General features: G+C 43.7%; 1 protein-coding gene across 1 annotated transcript; it reads left to right on the plus strand.

Moving 5' to 3' along the window:
• The first annotated feature begins 1,417 nt into the window (after positions 1-1,417).
• Positions 1,418-15,108, plus strand: Mboat4 (membrane bound ghrelin O-acyltransferase MBOAT4). The gene is made up of 3 exons (XM_090353759.1): positions 1,418-1,536; positions 7,384-7,608; positions 14,016-15,108. The coding sequence occupies exons 1-3, from the start codon at positions 1,418-1,420 to the stop codon at positions 14,962-14,964; spliced, it is 1,293 nt and encodes a 430-aa protein (XP_090209885.1). The 3' UTR covers positions 14,965-15,108.
• The last annotated feature ends 450 nt before the right edge of the window (positions 15,109-15,558 follow it).

Here is a 15,558-nt window from a genome sequence, read left to right on the forward strand (position 1 = left end):
TCCAACCATGCTCATCTATTTTATTATGCAGTTGATTTGCCTTCAAGGGCATTCAGCAAGCCACATTTATACTCCATGCTTTTTCCATGGTTCATCTCATTTTTCTAATAATTTTATTGAGCAGACATTATTATGCCTAATTTGCTGTTATGTCTGAGAGCAAGGAGCTTGATTTCCAAGGGAGAAGTGATTGGTTGTCCGCTCCCCAGACCATCTGAAGCTCTGGAGTCTTCTCATCTGAACAGTGCTAGCAGTCACTAAGAGGCAACTCTTGCCACAAGGCTCTCTTTCTATCCAGCTCTATCTCCTCATCCTTTACTTAAGGTTGCTTGCTCTTACAGGAGTCTTCCATGATGAAAACTGGCTGAGCCCAGGCTCAGGAGATCTCTACCAGCGAAGAGATGACCTCTTGGTCTGCCTCTAGGATATCATCTTTATATTACTTTCCATCCTCCAAAGAATTTCCTTTTCAATACTTCCTCTCCATCCTGTGCTTCATCAAAACCCTTTCAACTTGGACACATACTTATTTTATTGAGTGCAAAGTATGTGTGCATGGCTGCCCTGTGTGCTGAGGACACAGCTCCGGTGTAACTAAATCCTTCCTTGTAGAGCTTGCAGTGTGCCTGTGAAGTGCAGACAATGAACTCATGAACACAGGTGCCTCATGTGACAAATGAAGCTATGGGTAGCTATGGGATTTTCTTCCCCCTTCTCTTTTTCTTCTTTCATGGGGCTTGAACTCTGGGCCTGCGCCTGGGTTTGGGGTTTTGTCCTGAGCTTTTTTTCATTTTTCTCCCTCAAGGCTAGTGCTCTATCACTTAAGCCGTAGCTCTACTTTCTGCATTTTGGAAGCAAGAGTCTCATGGAAATGAGTCTCATGGACTTTCCTGCCTGGGTTGGCTTCAAACCATAATCCCCAGAGCTCAGCTTCTTGAGTAGCTAGGATTATAGGCATGAACCATCAGCGCTTGGCTGAGAGTTGTTGCCTTGAGATCCTGCACTCCTTCATCCTGCTCATGTGTTTACTCCCATCTCTAGCCCAGGCCTGCTCTGCTCACACCTGGAAAGTGAGATGTTTCATTCACTTAGTGAAGAAGGTATGACAGCAGGGATACTGGAAAGGTAAATATTGTGCTGTATAAACTCCAGAACACAGTTTTGGAAAGTGCTGTTTTCAGTACATGTTCTGAAGCAGAATCACATCAAAATATATTGGTTTCCCTAGTGCAGTTTCCATGATCACAAAGCCAACTCTTATGCTACTTATCTCCAGAGCTCTTGCTTACTACCCAAGGCTTCCGAAACTAGATAAAAAAGATCAGAGAGAACCTGGCTGCTATTTCTCCTGCAAGAAGGCTGTAGGGAGGAGAGTAGATTTTTGTGTTTTGTTTAGTTTTGTTTTGTTTTGTTCATAATGGATTGGTTTCCACTGTTCACCAACTATCCTGTATTATTTTATCAAGGGGCTGCCTTTCCATTTGCACTGCTGTTTCGTTATCTCTGCAACAAGGATTCATTTTCTACTCGGGCCAGGTAGGTTGGGTTTGCTCTTGAACTTTGTAATTCTTTAATAGTATAGAAATCATAGAGCAGACTGCATATGTGAAGATCACATATTAGTTACATTTGGTTTTAGCTTACCATCCCTGCCAACCTCCCTAGGTGGTAGGTAACATTTCTATAAAACAGAGCAAACTGGCATCATGTCTACCTTGAGTTCAAGTGTAATAGGGTCACATTAGACAGGGAATGGTTAAAAACAAACTCTGGGGAGAGATGAATATTGGGATGGTAGAGGAAGTTCTCTGTCCAATCCCAACTCTCCGATATTCTTGAGCAGTTCCAATTTTATGGAATTTTCCTATTTGCACTAAAATTTAATTTTATATAAATCAACACTCAAATGTTGCACTTATAACAAAACCCAATTTTTTGGCAGAGTTGGATTAAACTTTCTAGGTAGATGCTCTTTTGATCTGTTTCTGTGTGACTGTTTATTTGGTTTGGTGCTGGTAGAGCTTGAACTGGGGGCCAGGGCATTGTCCCTAGGCATTTTTTTTTTCTTAAAGCTAGTATTCTACCACTTAAGCCACAGCTCTGGTTCTGCTTTTTTGGTGGCTAACTAGAGATAAGAGTCTCTTGGACTTTCTTGCTCAGACTGGTTTCAAACTGCTGTGCTCGGCCTTATAAGTAGCTAGTATTACAGTCAGAAGCCACTATACCCAGCTGAGCCTGTTTTTTGTTTGTTTGTTTGCTTTAAGATAGGGTCTTGCTTCCTGCCAAGGCTGGCACATGCTAGACTCCGATCTGCCTATTTATAATCTTTCTTTGTAGCTAGGAAGACAGGAATGTTATTATACCCAGGTATCAGTTAAGAAGGAGTCTTGAGAGCATGTGTATGTGCCACTTTATAACTGAACTCATAGCCTGAACTCAAGTCTTAGCAATTTTAATCAAAGTTGGGGCTACACCAAATGAGATCCAGCTCTACTTCTGATTTTTTTGGTAGTTAATTGTAGATGAGTCTCACAGACCTTCCCAGGGTGGTTTTGAACCTTGACCCTTAATTATTAGCCTCCTAATATTACAGGAATATCATTGCATTATAGACATGAGCCACTGGTGCCTAGCTTTCTCTTGAGAACCTTTTGCTTGAGCTGGCCTTGGATCGCATTCCTCCCTAAATATACAGGATTATAGCACACAACTAATAAAGTATGATTTAAAAAATGCCTTGAATGATTTCTTGGAGAAGTAAATCAAAGCATATCTTGATTGGTTAGCTATCTACCAATGTGTGGTTCTAAAGTTATTGTTACTAGAGATTTTATAACTATGATTGTAATATATTTTATGCCAAATAATCTCTTCATCAAAGACAATTCCTATTTTGAAGTTTAGTGGATGTCTTTTTGAATAGTGAAAAATCCATTCCTCAAAGGTCTCGATGATTCCGTTAGTTTGAAAATGAAGATTTTTATATATTAGGGTATGTGTGTGTGTGTGTGTGTGTGTGTATGTGTGTGTGTGTGTGTGTGTGTGTGTGTTTGTCACTGGTGACTGATCCCAGGGCCTTGCATGTTGCTGTGTAAGTTTTCTACTATTAAGCTACACATCAACCCTACTGGATTTTTAAAAAATAAAATCCGAGTTTCATTAAACTATGCCATGTTATCTCTTATTTACTTGTTAATGATCCTTAGCTTTGTTTCCAACAAATACAGGTGGGAGAACAATTATACAGAGATTTTCTAGTGAGAATCACAAAACAATAAAGCAAAGCAAGCAATTAATTGGAGATTTGAGTTATCCTCAGGTTGTTGAAGTTGGCCTGTTGAGTTCTAGCTCCCTTATTGATTGAGAAACCTTGTAGTAGTGAATAAACTTTCTCTGTAAGATAGAAATAATAATGCCTAAATTGTGGCATTATCTTTTGTGTGCTCCAGTGGTTGGGGCTTGAGCCCAATCAGTGAGCTCTTGCTCTGCTTTTTTCTATTCATGCTGGTGCTTTACACTTAAGCCATACCTCCTGTCCAGCATTTTGCTGGTTAATTGGAGACAGAGTCTTTTGACTGTTTCTGCCCAAGCTGTCTCTGAATTGTAATCCTCAGATTTCAGTCTCCTGACTAGCCAGGATTATAGGCATAAGCCACTTGCACTTGGCTAATGGCGTTATTTTAAAGCTTAAATAAAAATAGTTCTTGTTGGGCCAAGAATTTGTCCTAGTGGTAAGAGTGCTTGCCTAGCATGCATGAAGACCTGGGTCTGATTCCTCAGTACCACATGCACAGAAAAAGACTGGAAGTGGTGCTGTGGCTCAAGTGGTCGAGCTCTAGCCTTGAGAAAGCCCAAAGACAGTGCTCAGGCCCTGAGTTCAGTCCCCATGAGTGGTAAAATAAATAAATAAATAAATAAATAAATAAATAAATAAATAAATAAAAATTTAGGGGCAGGAGTTTGGCCTAGTGGTAGAGTGCTTGCCTAGCATGCATGAAGATCCAGGTTTGATTCCTCAGTACAACATACGAAAGCCAGAAGTGGTGCTATGGATCAAGTGGCAGAGTACTAGCCTTAAGAAAGCCCAAGGACAGTGCCCAGTCCCTGAGTTCAAGCCCTGGGACTGGCAAAAAAATTAAAAAATATTTCTTGTGAAGGATACTTTGTACAATGCCTTAAAGGAAATAAATAATACTGAAAGCATACAGCAAATTACCCATCCTTCACTGTACACATGTATAGACACTTCAGTGTTTGTAATTCCTCTGCTGGGAAGGCTGTTTCTGGTTACTTCTACTATACAAGGAAGTCCCTCTCTCCTTTTCCCATAGCAACTGAAAACTTAGATTACAGTTTTGGGGGTAGGGTGGAGTCTTCCTAGGTGGAGGTTCAATGAAAAGCACAGAAGTAGCCCAGGGGTTCAATAACATACGGTATCTCTCCTCAGGCATCTATTGGTAGTACTAAGGATGCCATTCTTGCCAACGAATAGAATGCCCTTCCCTGTGGAGAGCTGCGATACGCTCCCTGGGATGTATTCACTGGGTTGGAGTTAGTAAAGAAGATGTAGGCTTCTTTCGTTTCCCCTTACAGATGAAGCCCATTTGATGTTTTCTGACTCCCCCCTTTCTGCTTTATTTACTTTGTCTATGTTTTGAAAACCTTGCATATAATGCAGAAAGTACAGCCAAATCCATGTAAAGTCTCCAAGGCCTTTGCACATTCTTGTGGCCTGGGTTAGAGAGCAAGGTGGTGAGTGAGCCCCCACTTCTTCCATGTAAGTATTCTCTAGCTCTGGGAGACACTGTAACCATGAGACCAGGAACTCCTGACCAATGGAGGCTTCACTGGCAATGAGTGTTGATGCCATTGCCCAGGAAGGCAGTGATACTGAGGAGGAAAAAATCCAGACATTGGGACATAATAAATTGTAAAGGTCTCTAGACGTTTGCACGGAGTGAGCCCAAAGGAGGATGTTCTTAGGAGAGCATCGCAGGGGTGCAATAGCGGTGTACGGCTGGTCTTGAACTTCAGGAAATTGAAACGAGGGTTTTTTTCTTTTCTTTTCTTTTCTTTTTGCTGCTGTTTTTGCTTTCTTTTCCTTTTATTTATCTGTCTTTGGGAGGGTAAGGGGAATACAGAAATGGCAGAGCAAAGGGTGAACAAATGCAAAAGTGGTGCTCACTAGACTCTGCTTAAAATGAACTAGACAATTTGGGGTTGGGGACAGAAGGAAAAAACTGCATGAGAGAGTAAGGGTAGGGGTGACATTATTCAAAAAGAAATGTACCCTTTATCTGGATTATATAAATGTAACCCCTCTGTACATTATTACCTTTGTATTAACAATAAAAAAATGCAAAAAGGCCGGGGGGGGGGGAGGCTGGGAATGTGGTTTAGTGGTAGAGTGCTTGCCTAGCATGCATGAAGCCTTGGGTTCAATTCCTCACCACATAAACAGCAAAAGCCAGAAGTGGCACTATGGCTCAAGTGGTAGAGCACTAGCCCTGAACACAGAGAGGCTCTTGGACAGAGCTCAGGCCCTGAGTTCAAGCCCCAGGACTCAGAGAAAGCTAACTAAAATGTACAAAGCCACACCAAAAGTCTTGTTTGTATTTATATTCAGACTTTATTTTGGTAATGACAAGAGAACTGGGAAGGAGGTATCACTGTTTGGCAAAAAAAAAAAAAAGTACTCATTACCTTTCTTACGTAACTATAACCCCTCTGCACATCAACTTTACAATAAAATAAAATAGAATTTAAAAAAAAAACCTGTCATGATTTTCAACTTCTTAGATGACACAAATGAAAATAGACCAAAGTGGGGCCTAGCAGTAAAGTGCTTGCCTAAACATGCATGAAGCCCTAGGTTTGATTCCTTGGTACTACAAACACACAGAAAGATGTGGTGCTGTGGCTCAAGTGGTAAAGTACTGGCCTTAAGAAAGCTCAAGGACAGTGCCCAGGCCCTGAATTCAAACCTCAGGACTGGCAAAAAAACCTAAAAAAGTGAACCCAAGTGTAGACTTATAAGATACAGTGTATATAAGGAGAAAAAGACTTTAAGGATATGGCAAACAAAATAGAGATAGTCGTGGGGATGGAAAAAGGTCATCTGGTGCTGGCAAGGAGTAAAGATTCTGAAGTCAGGCAATCCCCACTGAAGATGTCTCACAAAAGTATTAATAGACTATAAAAACAAACCAAACAGAAACTCCTAAGATACAAAGAAGGTAGCGAAAGTGAGGGGCAGTTATAAAGATTGTCTGAACTGCTGAGTGCCATAGCTCATGCCTGTAACCCTAGTTACTTGAGAGGCAGAGATTGGAGGACTTTGGTTCAAGCCCAGCCCAAGCAAAATATAAAAATAAAAATCAGTTTTCTTCACCGGGAGTGTTGTCGAGTGGTATAGAGTGCTTGCCTAACAGACAGAAAGCCCTGGGTTCGATTCCTCAGTACCACATACACAGAGAAAAGAAAAGCCAGAAGTGGTGCTGTGGCTCAAGTGGCAGAGTGCTATAGCCTTGTGAAAAACCAAAAGACAGTGTTCAGGCCCTGAGTTCAACCCCTCAGGACTGGCAAAAACAATCAATTTTCTATATTCCATTACAATGATTGTCTAGACATGCTGGCACATGCCTGTCATGCCAGCTATGGGAGAAGCACATATAGGAGGATCCCAGGCCTGCCAGCCATAAAGGGAAAACTCAATCTCAAAATAACCAAGACAAAAGAGGCTGGTGGAGTGGTTCAAGTGGTAGAGCACCTGTCTAGTAAGCTCTAGTCCTTGAATTCAATACTGGGTATACCAGCGAGACCTCCAGGACTGGTAGGGATAGTAGTGGCATACCTTGAGTAGGAGCCTGGCAAGATGAGGGGCAGTGCCCTAAGGAATCAATGGAGTTATTCTCATCTGAGGAATTCCACACACATGCTGGACAATCAAGAGAAAGGCTTCCCAGGCATCAAAGGAGGACTAGAGATTTTTCTTCTAAGACTGTAGTTTACAAGTGTGCCCTGGCTCTTTCCTTCAGGAGATCAAGAGGAGGCTCTAGTGAGATAACAGTATAGTCTCTTTTTAAAATCATTGTTATTATTGCTATTGTCATTAATGCCAGTATTGAGATTTGAACTCGGGGTCTCACACTCTTGTGTGATGTAATTGGAAACACAAATCTTTAAAGGTTTGTCTGCCTGTGCTGGTTTTGAACCATGATCCACAGATCTCAGCCTCCTGAGTAGCTAGGATTACAGGCATGAGCCACTGTGCCCCTTAGGTGTTAGGTAGGATCTGTCTGGACTGGCTTCCTGGAATGTCTTCTGAACTGCTGCATTTACCTCACTGCCCTGAGTGTCACCAGGTTGTCCCTTTCCTCTCAGGTATCTCTTTCTGCTGGCTGGAGGAGGGGTCTTGGCCACGGCAGCCCTGGGCCCCTATGCTCTTCTAGTCTTCACCCCTGCTGTCTGTGCCATGGTTCTGCTCTCTTCACTTGGCCCACAGGAGGTCCACCATTGGACTTTCTTCTTCCAGATGAGCTGGCAGACGCTGTGTCACCTGGGTCTGCACTACACTGAATACTATCTTCAGAAGCCTCCCTCTGTGAGGTAAGTCTCTCTGCCTGCTTGGTTGTCCTGAGCAGACCAGGGGAGGTACCTTGCGGCAGAGGGGGCAGAGAGAACCTGGGTACTGAGTTTGGATCCTCATCCTTTCCCATGTGATAAAGCTGCTCTTAGGAAAGTTACATAGCTTCTCTCACATTCAGCCTTTTTTTCCTCTGTCCTTTTTTATTTTTTTTTGCCAGTACTGGGGCTTGAATTCAGGGCCCCGGCACTGCCCTTGGGCTTTCCTCTAGGCTAGCGCTCTACCAGTTGAGCCACAGCACCACTTCCAGCTTTTCTATGTATGTGGTACCGAGCAATTGAACCCAGGTCTTTGTGCATGGTAGGCAAGCACTCTTCCACTAAGCCAAACTTCCAGCACACTTTCTGTCCTTCTTTCCTACCTTTCTCCCTCCTTCCCTCCCTTCCTCCCTTCCTTCCTTTTTGTTTCCTTCCTTTTTTCTTTTCTTCCTTAATTTTTGGCAGTCCTGGCATATTGAACTCAAGACTTTGTGCTTGTCAAATGAGGGCTTTACCACTTGAACATTGTGCCAGTCCTTTTGCTTTTAGTTTGTTTTGAAGGTAGCATCTCTAGTTTTTGCCTCACCTGGCTTTGAACCAAGCTTCTCCTACCTCAGCCTTTTGAGTAGCTGGGATAATAGGTATGTCACTACACTTGTCCTCTAGGAAAAAAATATACATATATATGTATGTCAATAAACACAGACAGACATACAAAAAGTGCAATAGTTATCTTGAAGGATTATTATGAGCATTAAGGATAATGAATATAAGTTTAATTCTATGACTACACATATCCACTACACACTAGCTATCTGGCACAGTATATGCATGAACTGTAATTGTCACTGTGCCCAGGAGAGGGTGAAGCCAGAGTCCCACAGCCCCAAGGCAGGCCTGCCCTGCATATGATGGCACAGTTGGCTGTGGTATAGTAGATCCAATCGTGAAATCAGGGAAGCCACCGCTGAAAAGGTGGAGTTTGGAGAATTCACTGGGGCGTTAGTGGGCAGCAGGGAGGCTCCTGTCATAAACCCTGCTGCCCTGAATGCAACCAGCACATGGCTTATATAGCCCCAGACCACACAAGGCCCATGGAATTATTCTTCACAAAGTAGAAAGCAAATCAGATGGGAACAAAACCAAAGTGAAAAAACAAAACAGTGAATTCTCCAATCTTACAAGGATGTTAAATACAGGCCAATGGAACCAGGAGTGCTTTAATGGTAGAGTGCTTGCCTAGCATGTACAAAACCCTGGGCTCAATTCCTCAGTTCCACATACACAGACACAGCTGGAAGTGGTACTGTGGCTCAAATGATAGAGCACTAGCCTTGAGAAAGCTCAGGAGAGTGCCTAGTTCAACCCCAGGACTGGCTAAATAAACATAAGCCAAAACAAATCAAATGTGGACACAATCAAGGAAAATCAAGAACGAATCACCAAAGAAGAATAAGACTTTTCTGGAACTTACCAACTCAAAACACATTTGTACACTAAAGAATGTCCTTTATTATTAATGCCTTGGCTTAGATCCAGTCTCCTTACTTCAGGTTCACCTCAGCAAGGAGGTAGAGGCACATATACAATGGGTATAAATTGCTGTGAGCCTTGCTGCCTTCCCAGCCTGCGGTAGCTGCTGCTATGCAAGAGTTCTATTTTCATTCAGACTCAGCCATCCCAACTCTCAATCTAGAAAAACAAAACAAAACAGAGCTAATTAAAGCCTGAACAAGTGTTTTCGTGAGTCAGTGAGATGACCAAGATTAGGGGAAATAAGTATCTTTGTCTTCCCCAGGCTTTATGTTCTGTTCTGGTTTTCTCAGGTTACAACATAGATGATGCCAGCTCCAGGCAGTCTCCTCTGACTGCAGCCTGACAGCGGTTCTCTAGATTGACTATCATTAATAAACCTAGAATCTTTTCTTAAAAATCGGTTTAATCAGCCAGGTAAAGTGGCTTACGTCTTTAATCCTAACTACTCTGGAGGCTGAGATCTGAGTATCAAGGTTCAAAGCCAGTCCAGGTACAAAAGGACCTGAGACTCTTATCTCCAATTAACCTGTAGAAAATGGGAAGTGGGGCTTGGCTCAAGGGTAGGGTTGTAACCTTGAGCTGAAGAGCTCAGGGACAGGGCCCAGGCCTAGAGTTCAAGCCCTGGATGGGGGAAAAAAAATTGGTTTAAACTCAGTTTGATGGTGAGCATTCTGTAATCCCAGCAGAGAGGAGGTTGAGGCAGGAGGATGATTATGAGTTCTAGCCTGGGTTACATAGCACCCCAGTTATTACTATGACAGTTTTCTTTCTTTTTTTTTTTTTTTTGTGGGCTTGAACTCTGCCAGGAAGCTGTCCCTGAGCTCTTCAGCTCAAGGCTACTGCCCTATCCCTGGGCCTGGGTGTTGTCCCTGAGCTCTTCAGCTCAAGGCTACCACCCTACCCTTTAGCCAAGCCCCACTGCCCACTTTCTAGAGGTTAATTGGAGATCAGAGTCTCAGGTCCTTTTGTGCCCGGGCTAACTTTGAACCTTGATCTTCAGATCTCAGCTTCCTGAGTAGCTAAGATTACAGGCGTGAGCCACCACGCTCGGCCTAGGACAGTTTTCTCTAGAAGCTTCAGACTTGCTTCTGTGAGGGGAAGGCAAGATGTCAAGGGAGGAGGACATGGGAAGATTTGTGTGGAAAGTTGTAAGTCAATATTTGAATAGTGAGGCCAGGGCCTGGTTGAGGCTGGATGGGCAAGTTGAACAGGATTTGGCTGCCTGGGGAGAAGGCTGAGCCAAGCCTGAAAGGAAAATGGGTGTGACACTGCTATAATGCCCATGGTGGAGCTCATAGATTGAACAGTTTATTTGTATTTGTCAGTTGTGGGGTTTGAACTCAGCACCTGGGTGCTGTCCCTAGCCTCTTCTGCTCAAGGTTACTACTCAACCACTTTGAGCCATAGTTCCACTTCTGGTTATAGTGGTTAATTGGAGATTAGAGTCTCATGGTCTTTCATGCTTGGGCTGGCTTTGAACTATAATCCTCAGATCGCAGCCTCCTAAATAGCCAGAATTACAGATGTGTGCCACCAATACCTGGCTCAGACTGGATGGCAATTTAAATGACAGAATGCTTATTTCCTCACAGTTCTGGAGGCTAGAAGTCCAAGATGAAGCTGTCTGCAGGGCTTGTTTCTTGCTCTGGCTATATCAGGAGATAGATGTCATCTCCCTGCCTCCTCACTTGGGCTTCGTCTGTGTCTGTGTCCTAAACTCCTCTCACAAGGACGCCAGTCATAATGGATTAGGCCATTTTGAAGACCCTGGCTCCAAATCCAGGCTTGTTCCAAGGGACTAGATGACTAGTGCTAGGAGTTAGCCCATGGCAGAAGGTAAGTGATAGGAGCTGGTGGCATTTGATAGCTATCCTGCTTTTAGTCAGGGTAAGTCAAGTGAGAGGATCTGTTTCCTTACTGCTTTAGACACACATGGCTACAATTCCCTAATTGTTTTCTCTCCACAACACAGCATTTCTGTTCTAGAATAATGTGATTTTCATCGGCCAGGTCTCCTCCATAGAATAGACTGTAGATTGTGTGTATGTGTTTGGTGGTGCTGGTGGGTGGGGGGCAGGGGATGGTGCTGGCTCTGGAGCTTGAAAACTCAATGTATAGACATTATCCCTGAGCTTGTTTGCTCAAGGATAGCATTCTACCACTTCGGCCACAGCTCTATTTCTGGCTTTCTAAGTCCCATAGACTTTGCTGCCTTGTCTGGCTTTGAAGTGAGATCCTCAGATCTTAGCCTCTTGAGTAAATAGAATTATTGGCATAAGCCACTGCCACCCAGCTCTCCAGATATTAATGGTGGATGAGTGAGCATTTTTTTTTAGTTTTATTTTTTTATTGTATTTAATAAAAGGGTAACATGATATTTGCCAGATAGAAGGTGCATTAATTCACATACATTGATACCCTTCCACATGTCTTGGTCCCATTACCCTCCCCCCCACCCCCCGAGTGAGCATTTTTAAAAAGTTTTTCAAAACATATATTTTATTTATTTGGGGCTAGTACTTGAACTTGAATTCAGGGCCTTTCGCTCTTCTTTAGCTTTTCTGCTTAAGGCTCTACTATTTGAGCCACACCTCCACTTCTGGCTTTTTGTTGGTTAACTGGAGATAAGAGTCTTAGATTTTTTCTTCTTGGACTAGCTTTGATCTCTAATCCTAAAATCTCAGCCTCTTGGGTAGAGAGGACTGCAGGTGAGAGTTAGCATCTAGATGACTGAAGACCAACTCAGATGGCTGAGTCACAACATCCAGATCCTCTCCTTAGCAAATCCCACAGTTGCACAGCACCTTGTAGTCAGCAGTTGGTTCATATTTTAAAGAAGAAAAATAAACAACAACAACAACAACACAAATCATATCATTGTAACACATACAAACAGATAGGAGTTAATAGACTTACTATATAATTAGTTTTAAATTCATAAGAAAAAAAATGAACGTTAGAAATGAAAACTAGTGTATATAACTATTAGGTAGTAAGTACAGAAAAGAAAGACAAGAGTATATGAAATCAGAAACATGAGAAAAGTATGATACTTGCATCATTAAAGAAGGAAACTTGGGCCAGAGCATAGCCTAGTGGTAGAATACACACCTAGCATGCACAAAGCTCTGGGTTCAATTCCTGGGTACCATGTACTCAGAAAAAGCCAGAAATGGAGAGGACAATGTCACCTCTTCTCTTACTCTCCCAGTTTCCCCTTCCATAGTTCATTTTCAACATGGTGTCTAGTATCACTATTGTATTTGTTCATTTGTCTTTCCATTTGCCCCTCCTAACCTCCCAAAGACAGAAAAATGAACAAAGACAAAAATAAAAGAAAAATAGCAAAAATCACAACCAAAAAACACCCTCTTATTTCCATTTCCTGGAGTTCATTTCAACAAATGTTATTTTATATGATTACAGACACATATAGTACCTTTGTGTTCCTCCCCTTAGAGGCTACTGAGTTTTTGCTTCTTTGATGTCACATTTCTCCCAGGTCTTTGATCCTAATCTTTCTAGTCCACTTTTCTTCTTCCTCTTCTCTCTCTCTAGACCACTTTTCCTCCTCCTCCACTTCTTCTTCTTCTTCTTCTTCTTCTTCTTCTTCTTCTTCTTCTTCTTCTTCTTCTTCTTCCTCCTCCTCTTCCTCCTCCTCCTCCTCCTCCTCCTCCTCTTTGTCTTTGCCAGTCCTAAGGCTTGAACTCAGAGCCTGAGCACTGTCCTTAGGCTTTATCAAAGCTAGAGCTCTACCACTTGAGCCATACCACCACTTCTGGCCTTTTCTATGTATATGGTACCAAAGAATCAAACCCAGGTCTTGATGCATCCTAGGCAAGCACTCTACCACTAGGCCAAACTCCCGGTTCTCCACTTTTCATTTCTTTTTTGAGAAAGTTCTTACTGTGTAGCCCAGACTGATCTCAAACTCATGATCCTCTTAATTTAGCCTTTCAAGTGTTTTAGATATGCACCATACTCCTGGCTCTAATCCTGTTTTTTGCTGATCCTGGGGCTTGAACTCAGGGCCTGAGCACTATCCTTGGGCTTTCTCAAGGCTAATGCTCTACCATTTGAGCCACAGCACCACTTCCTGGCTGTGTGTGTGTGTGTGTGTGTGTATGTGTGTGGTACCAAGGAATCGAACCTGGGTCTTTGTGCGTGCTAGGCAAGCACTCTACCACTAAGCCATGCTTCCATTTCCTGTTATTTTGTTTTGCCTTGCCAGTCCTGGGGCTTGAACTCAGGGACTGGGCACTGTCCCTGAGATATTTCTGAGGTATTTCTCTACCACTTTGAGCCACACCACTTCTACCCTTTTCTGTTTATGTTGTACTGAGGAATTGACCCTAGGGCTTCATGCATGATAGGCAAGTACTCTACCACTAAGCCACATTCCCAGTCCTCTAATCCTAATGTTTATAAGCCATTCTTAGAATTATAATCACTATTTTCTGACAATTTCTTTATCATTCTTTCAGTTGCATCTCTAATGCTTAACTTCCCCATTCATCATTATGTATGTGTGTGTGTGAGCGAGTGAGCTGTTATGGGGCTAAAAACAGCTATGGGACAATGCTCAGGCCCTGGGTTCAAGCCCTACAACGGGGTGTGTGTGTGTGGGGGGGGGTAATCTTACAGGCTTTTCTGCCTGTCGCAGCTTCCTGAGTAGGTGGTATTGTAAGTATGAACCACTAGTGTTCAGGACCACCCACCTTCTGATCCTGGCATGGTGCATGGTTCTGACTGTATCTGAGTCTTTGCAGAGCATGATTTGCTCTGGGATATTGGCATGTGCGGCAGGAGGGAGAAAGGGCAAGGGAGAGGTTTTCACATTTTAAAAACTCTTTCAGGCTCTGCATCACCCTTTCTTCCCTCATGCTGTTGACTCAGAGGGTCACATCCCTGAGCATGGACATCAGTGATGGGAAGGTGGAGGCAGCGTCAGCATGCGCCAGCAACAGCAGCTCCTGCTCTGAATATGTGTGCAAGTCTCTGCCCTATTTGAGTTACTTGCTCTTTTTCCCTGCTCTCTTGGGAGGCCCCCTGTGTTCCTTCCGGAGATTTCAGGCTGGTGTTCAAGGGTGCAGTCCACATCACAGGCACCATTTCTGGGTTCTGGGGTGGAAGGCTCTTCAGATTCTTGGACTGGAGTGCCTCAGAGAAGCCCTGAGCCTGCTGGTGAGTGCAGGCCCTGGCCTGGAAGAGTGCCAACATATGGAGTGTGTCTACACCATGTGGACCACCGCTGGGCTTTTCAAGCTCACCTACTATGCCCACTGGCTGCTGGATGACACTTTGCTCCATGCTGCGGGCTTTGGGGCTGAGTTTGGAGAGGAGAAATCCATCCCGGATGCAGACATCTGGACCCTGGAGACGACCCACAGGATCGCCCTATTCACAAGAAAGTGGAACCAAAGCACAGCTCAGTGGCTCAGGCGGCTCATCTTCCAGCGCAGCAAGGGCTGCCCGCTGCTCCACACCTTTGCCTTCTCTGCCTGGTGGCATGGGCTCCATCCAGGACAAGTGTTTGGTTTCCTTTGCTGGGCTGTAATGGTGGAAGCTGACTACGTGATCCACACTTTTGCCACTGGGTTTGTCAGATGTTGGCCCCTGAAACTGCTCTACAGAGCCCTTACCTGGATCCACACCCAGCTCATCATTGCCTACATAATGCTGGCTGTGGAGGGCAGGAGGCTGTCTTCTCTCTGGTTGCTGTGTAATTCTTATAACAGTGTCTTCCCTGTGGTCTACTGTATTTTGCTTTTCTTTTTGGCAAAGAGAAAGCTCAAAGTGAACTGATATCTTTTCAGACTTTCGTCTTTCCTCCCATGAAATCGATAACTTTAGAAATTGCCAGATATGCGGGGCGTGGTAGCTCATGCTTGTAATCCTAGCTACTCAGAGGCTGAGATCGGAGGATTGCAGCTCAAAGCCAGGGCACTAAAGACTGAGAGATTATCTCCAATTAACCAGGAGAAAACAGGAAGTGGGGCTGTGGCTCAAGGAGTGGGTTGGTAGCCTTGAGCTGAAGAGCTCAGGGACAGGGCCCAGGGCAAGTCCAAGCTCCAGGACCCACAAAACAAAGAAAACAATGCAGCCAAAGGTCTCAAAATTGAAAAGCAGGGCCTTAACTTAGATCATCAGCAGTTTTTTTTTTGTTTTTTTTTTTGCTAGTCTTGGAAGTTGAACTGTGCCTCAGGCTTTCTCAGTTAGTACTCTGTAACCTGAGCCACACCACCATTTCTGGCCTTTTCTGTGAATGTGGTACCAAGGAATCAAACCCAGGGCTTCCTATATGCTAGGCAAGTACTATACCACTAGATCATACTCCTGTTCCCCACCCCCCCCTCTTTTTTTTTGGTTGTGGAGCTTAATTTCTGGGCCAGGGCACCA

Source organism: Megascapheus bottae, chromosome 20, assembly GCF_031878675.1.
Source record: "Megascapheus bottae isolate mThoBot1 chromosome 20, mThoBot2.hap1, whole genome shotgun sequence".
NCBI classification, from domain to species: domain Eukaryota; kingdom Metazoa; phylum Chordata; class Mammalia; order Rodentia; family Geomyidae; genus Megascapheus; species Megascapheus bottae.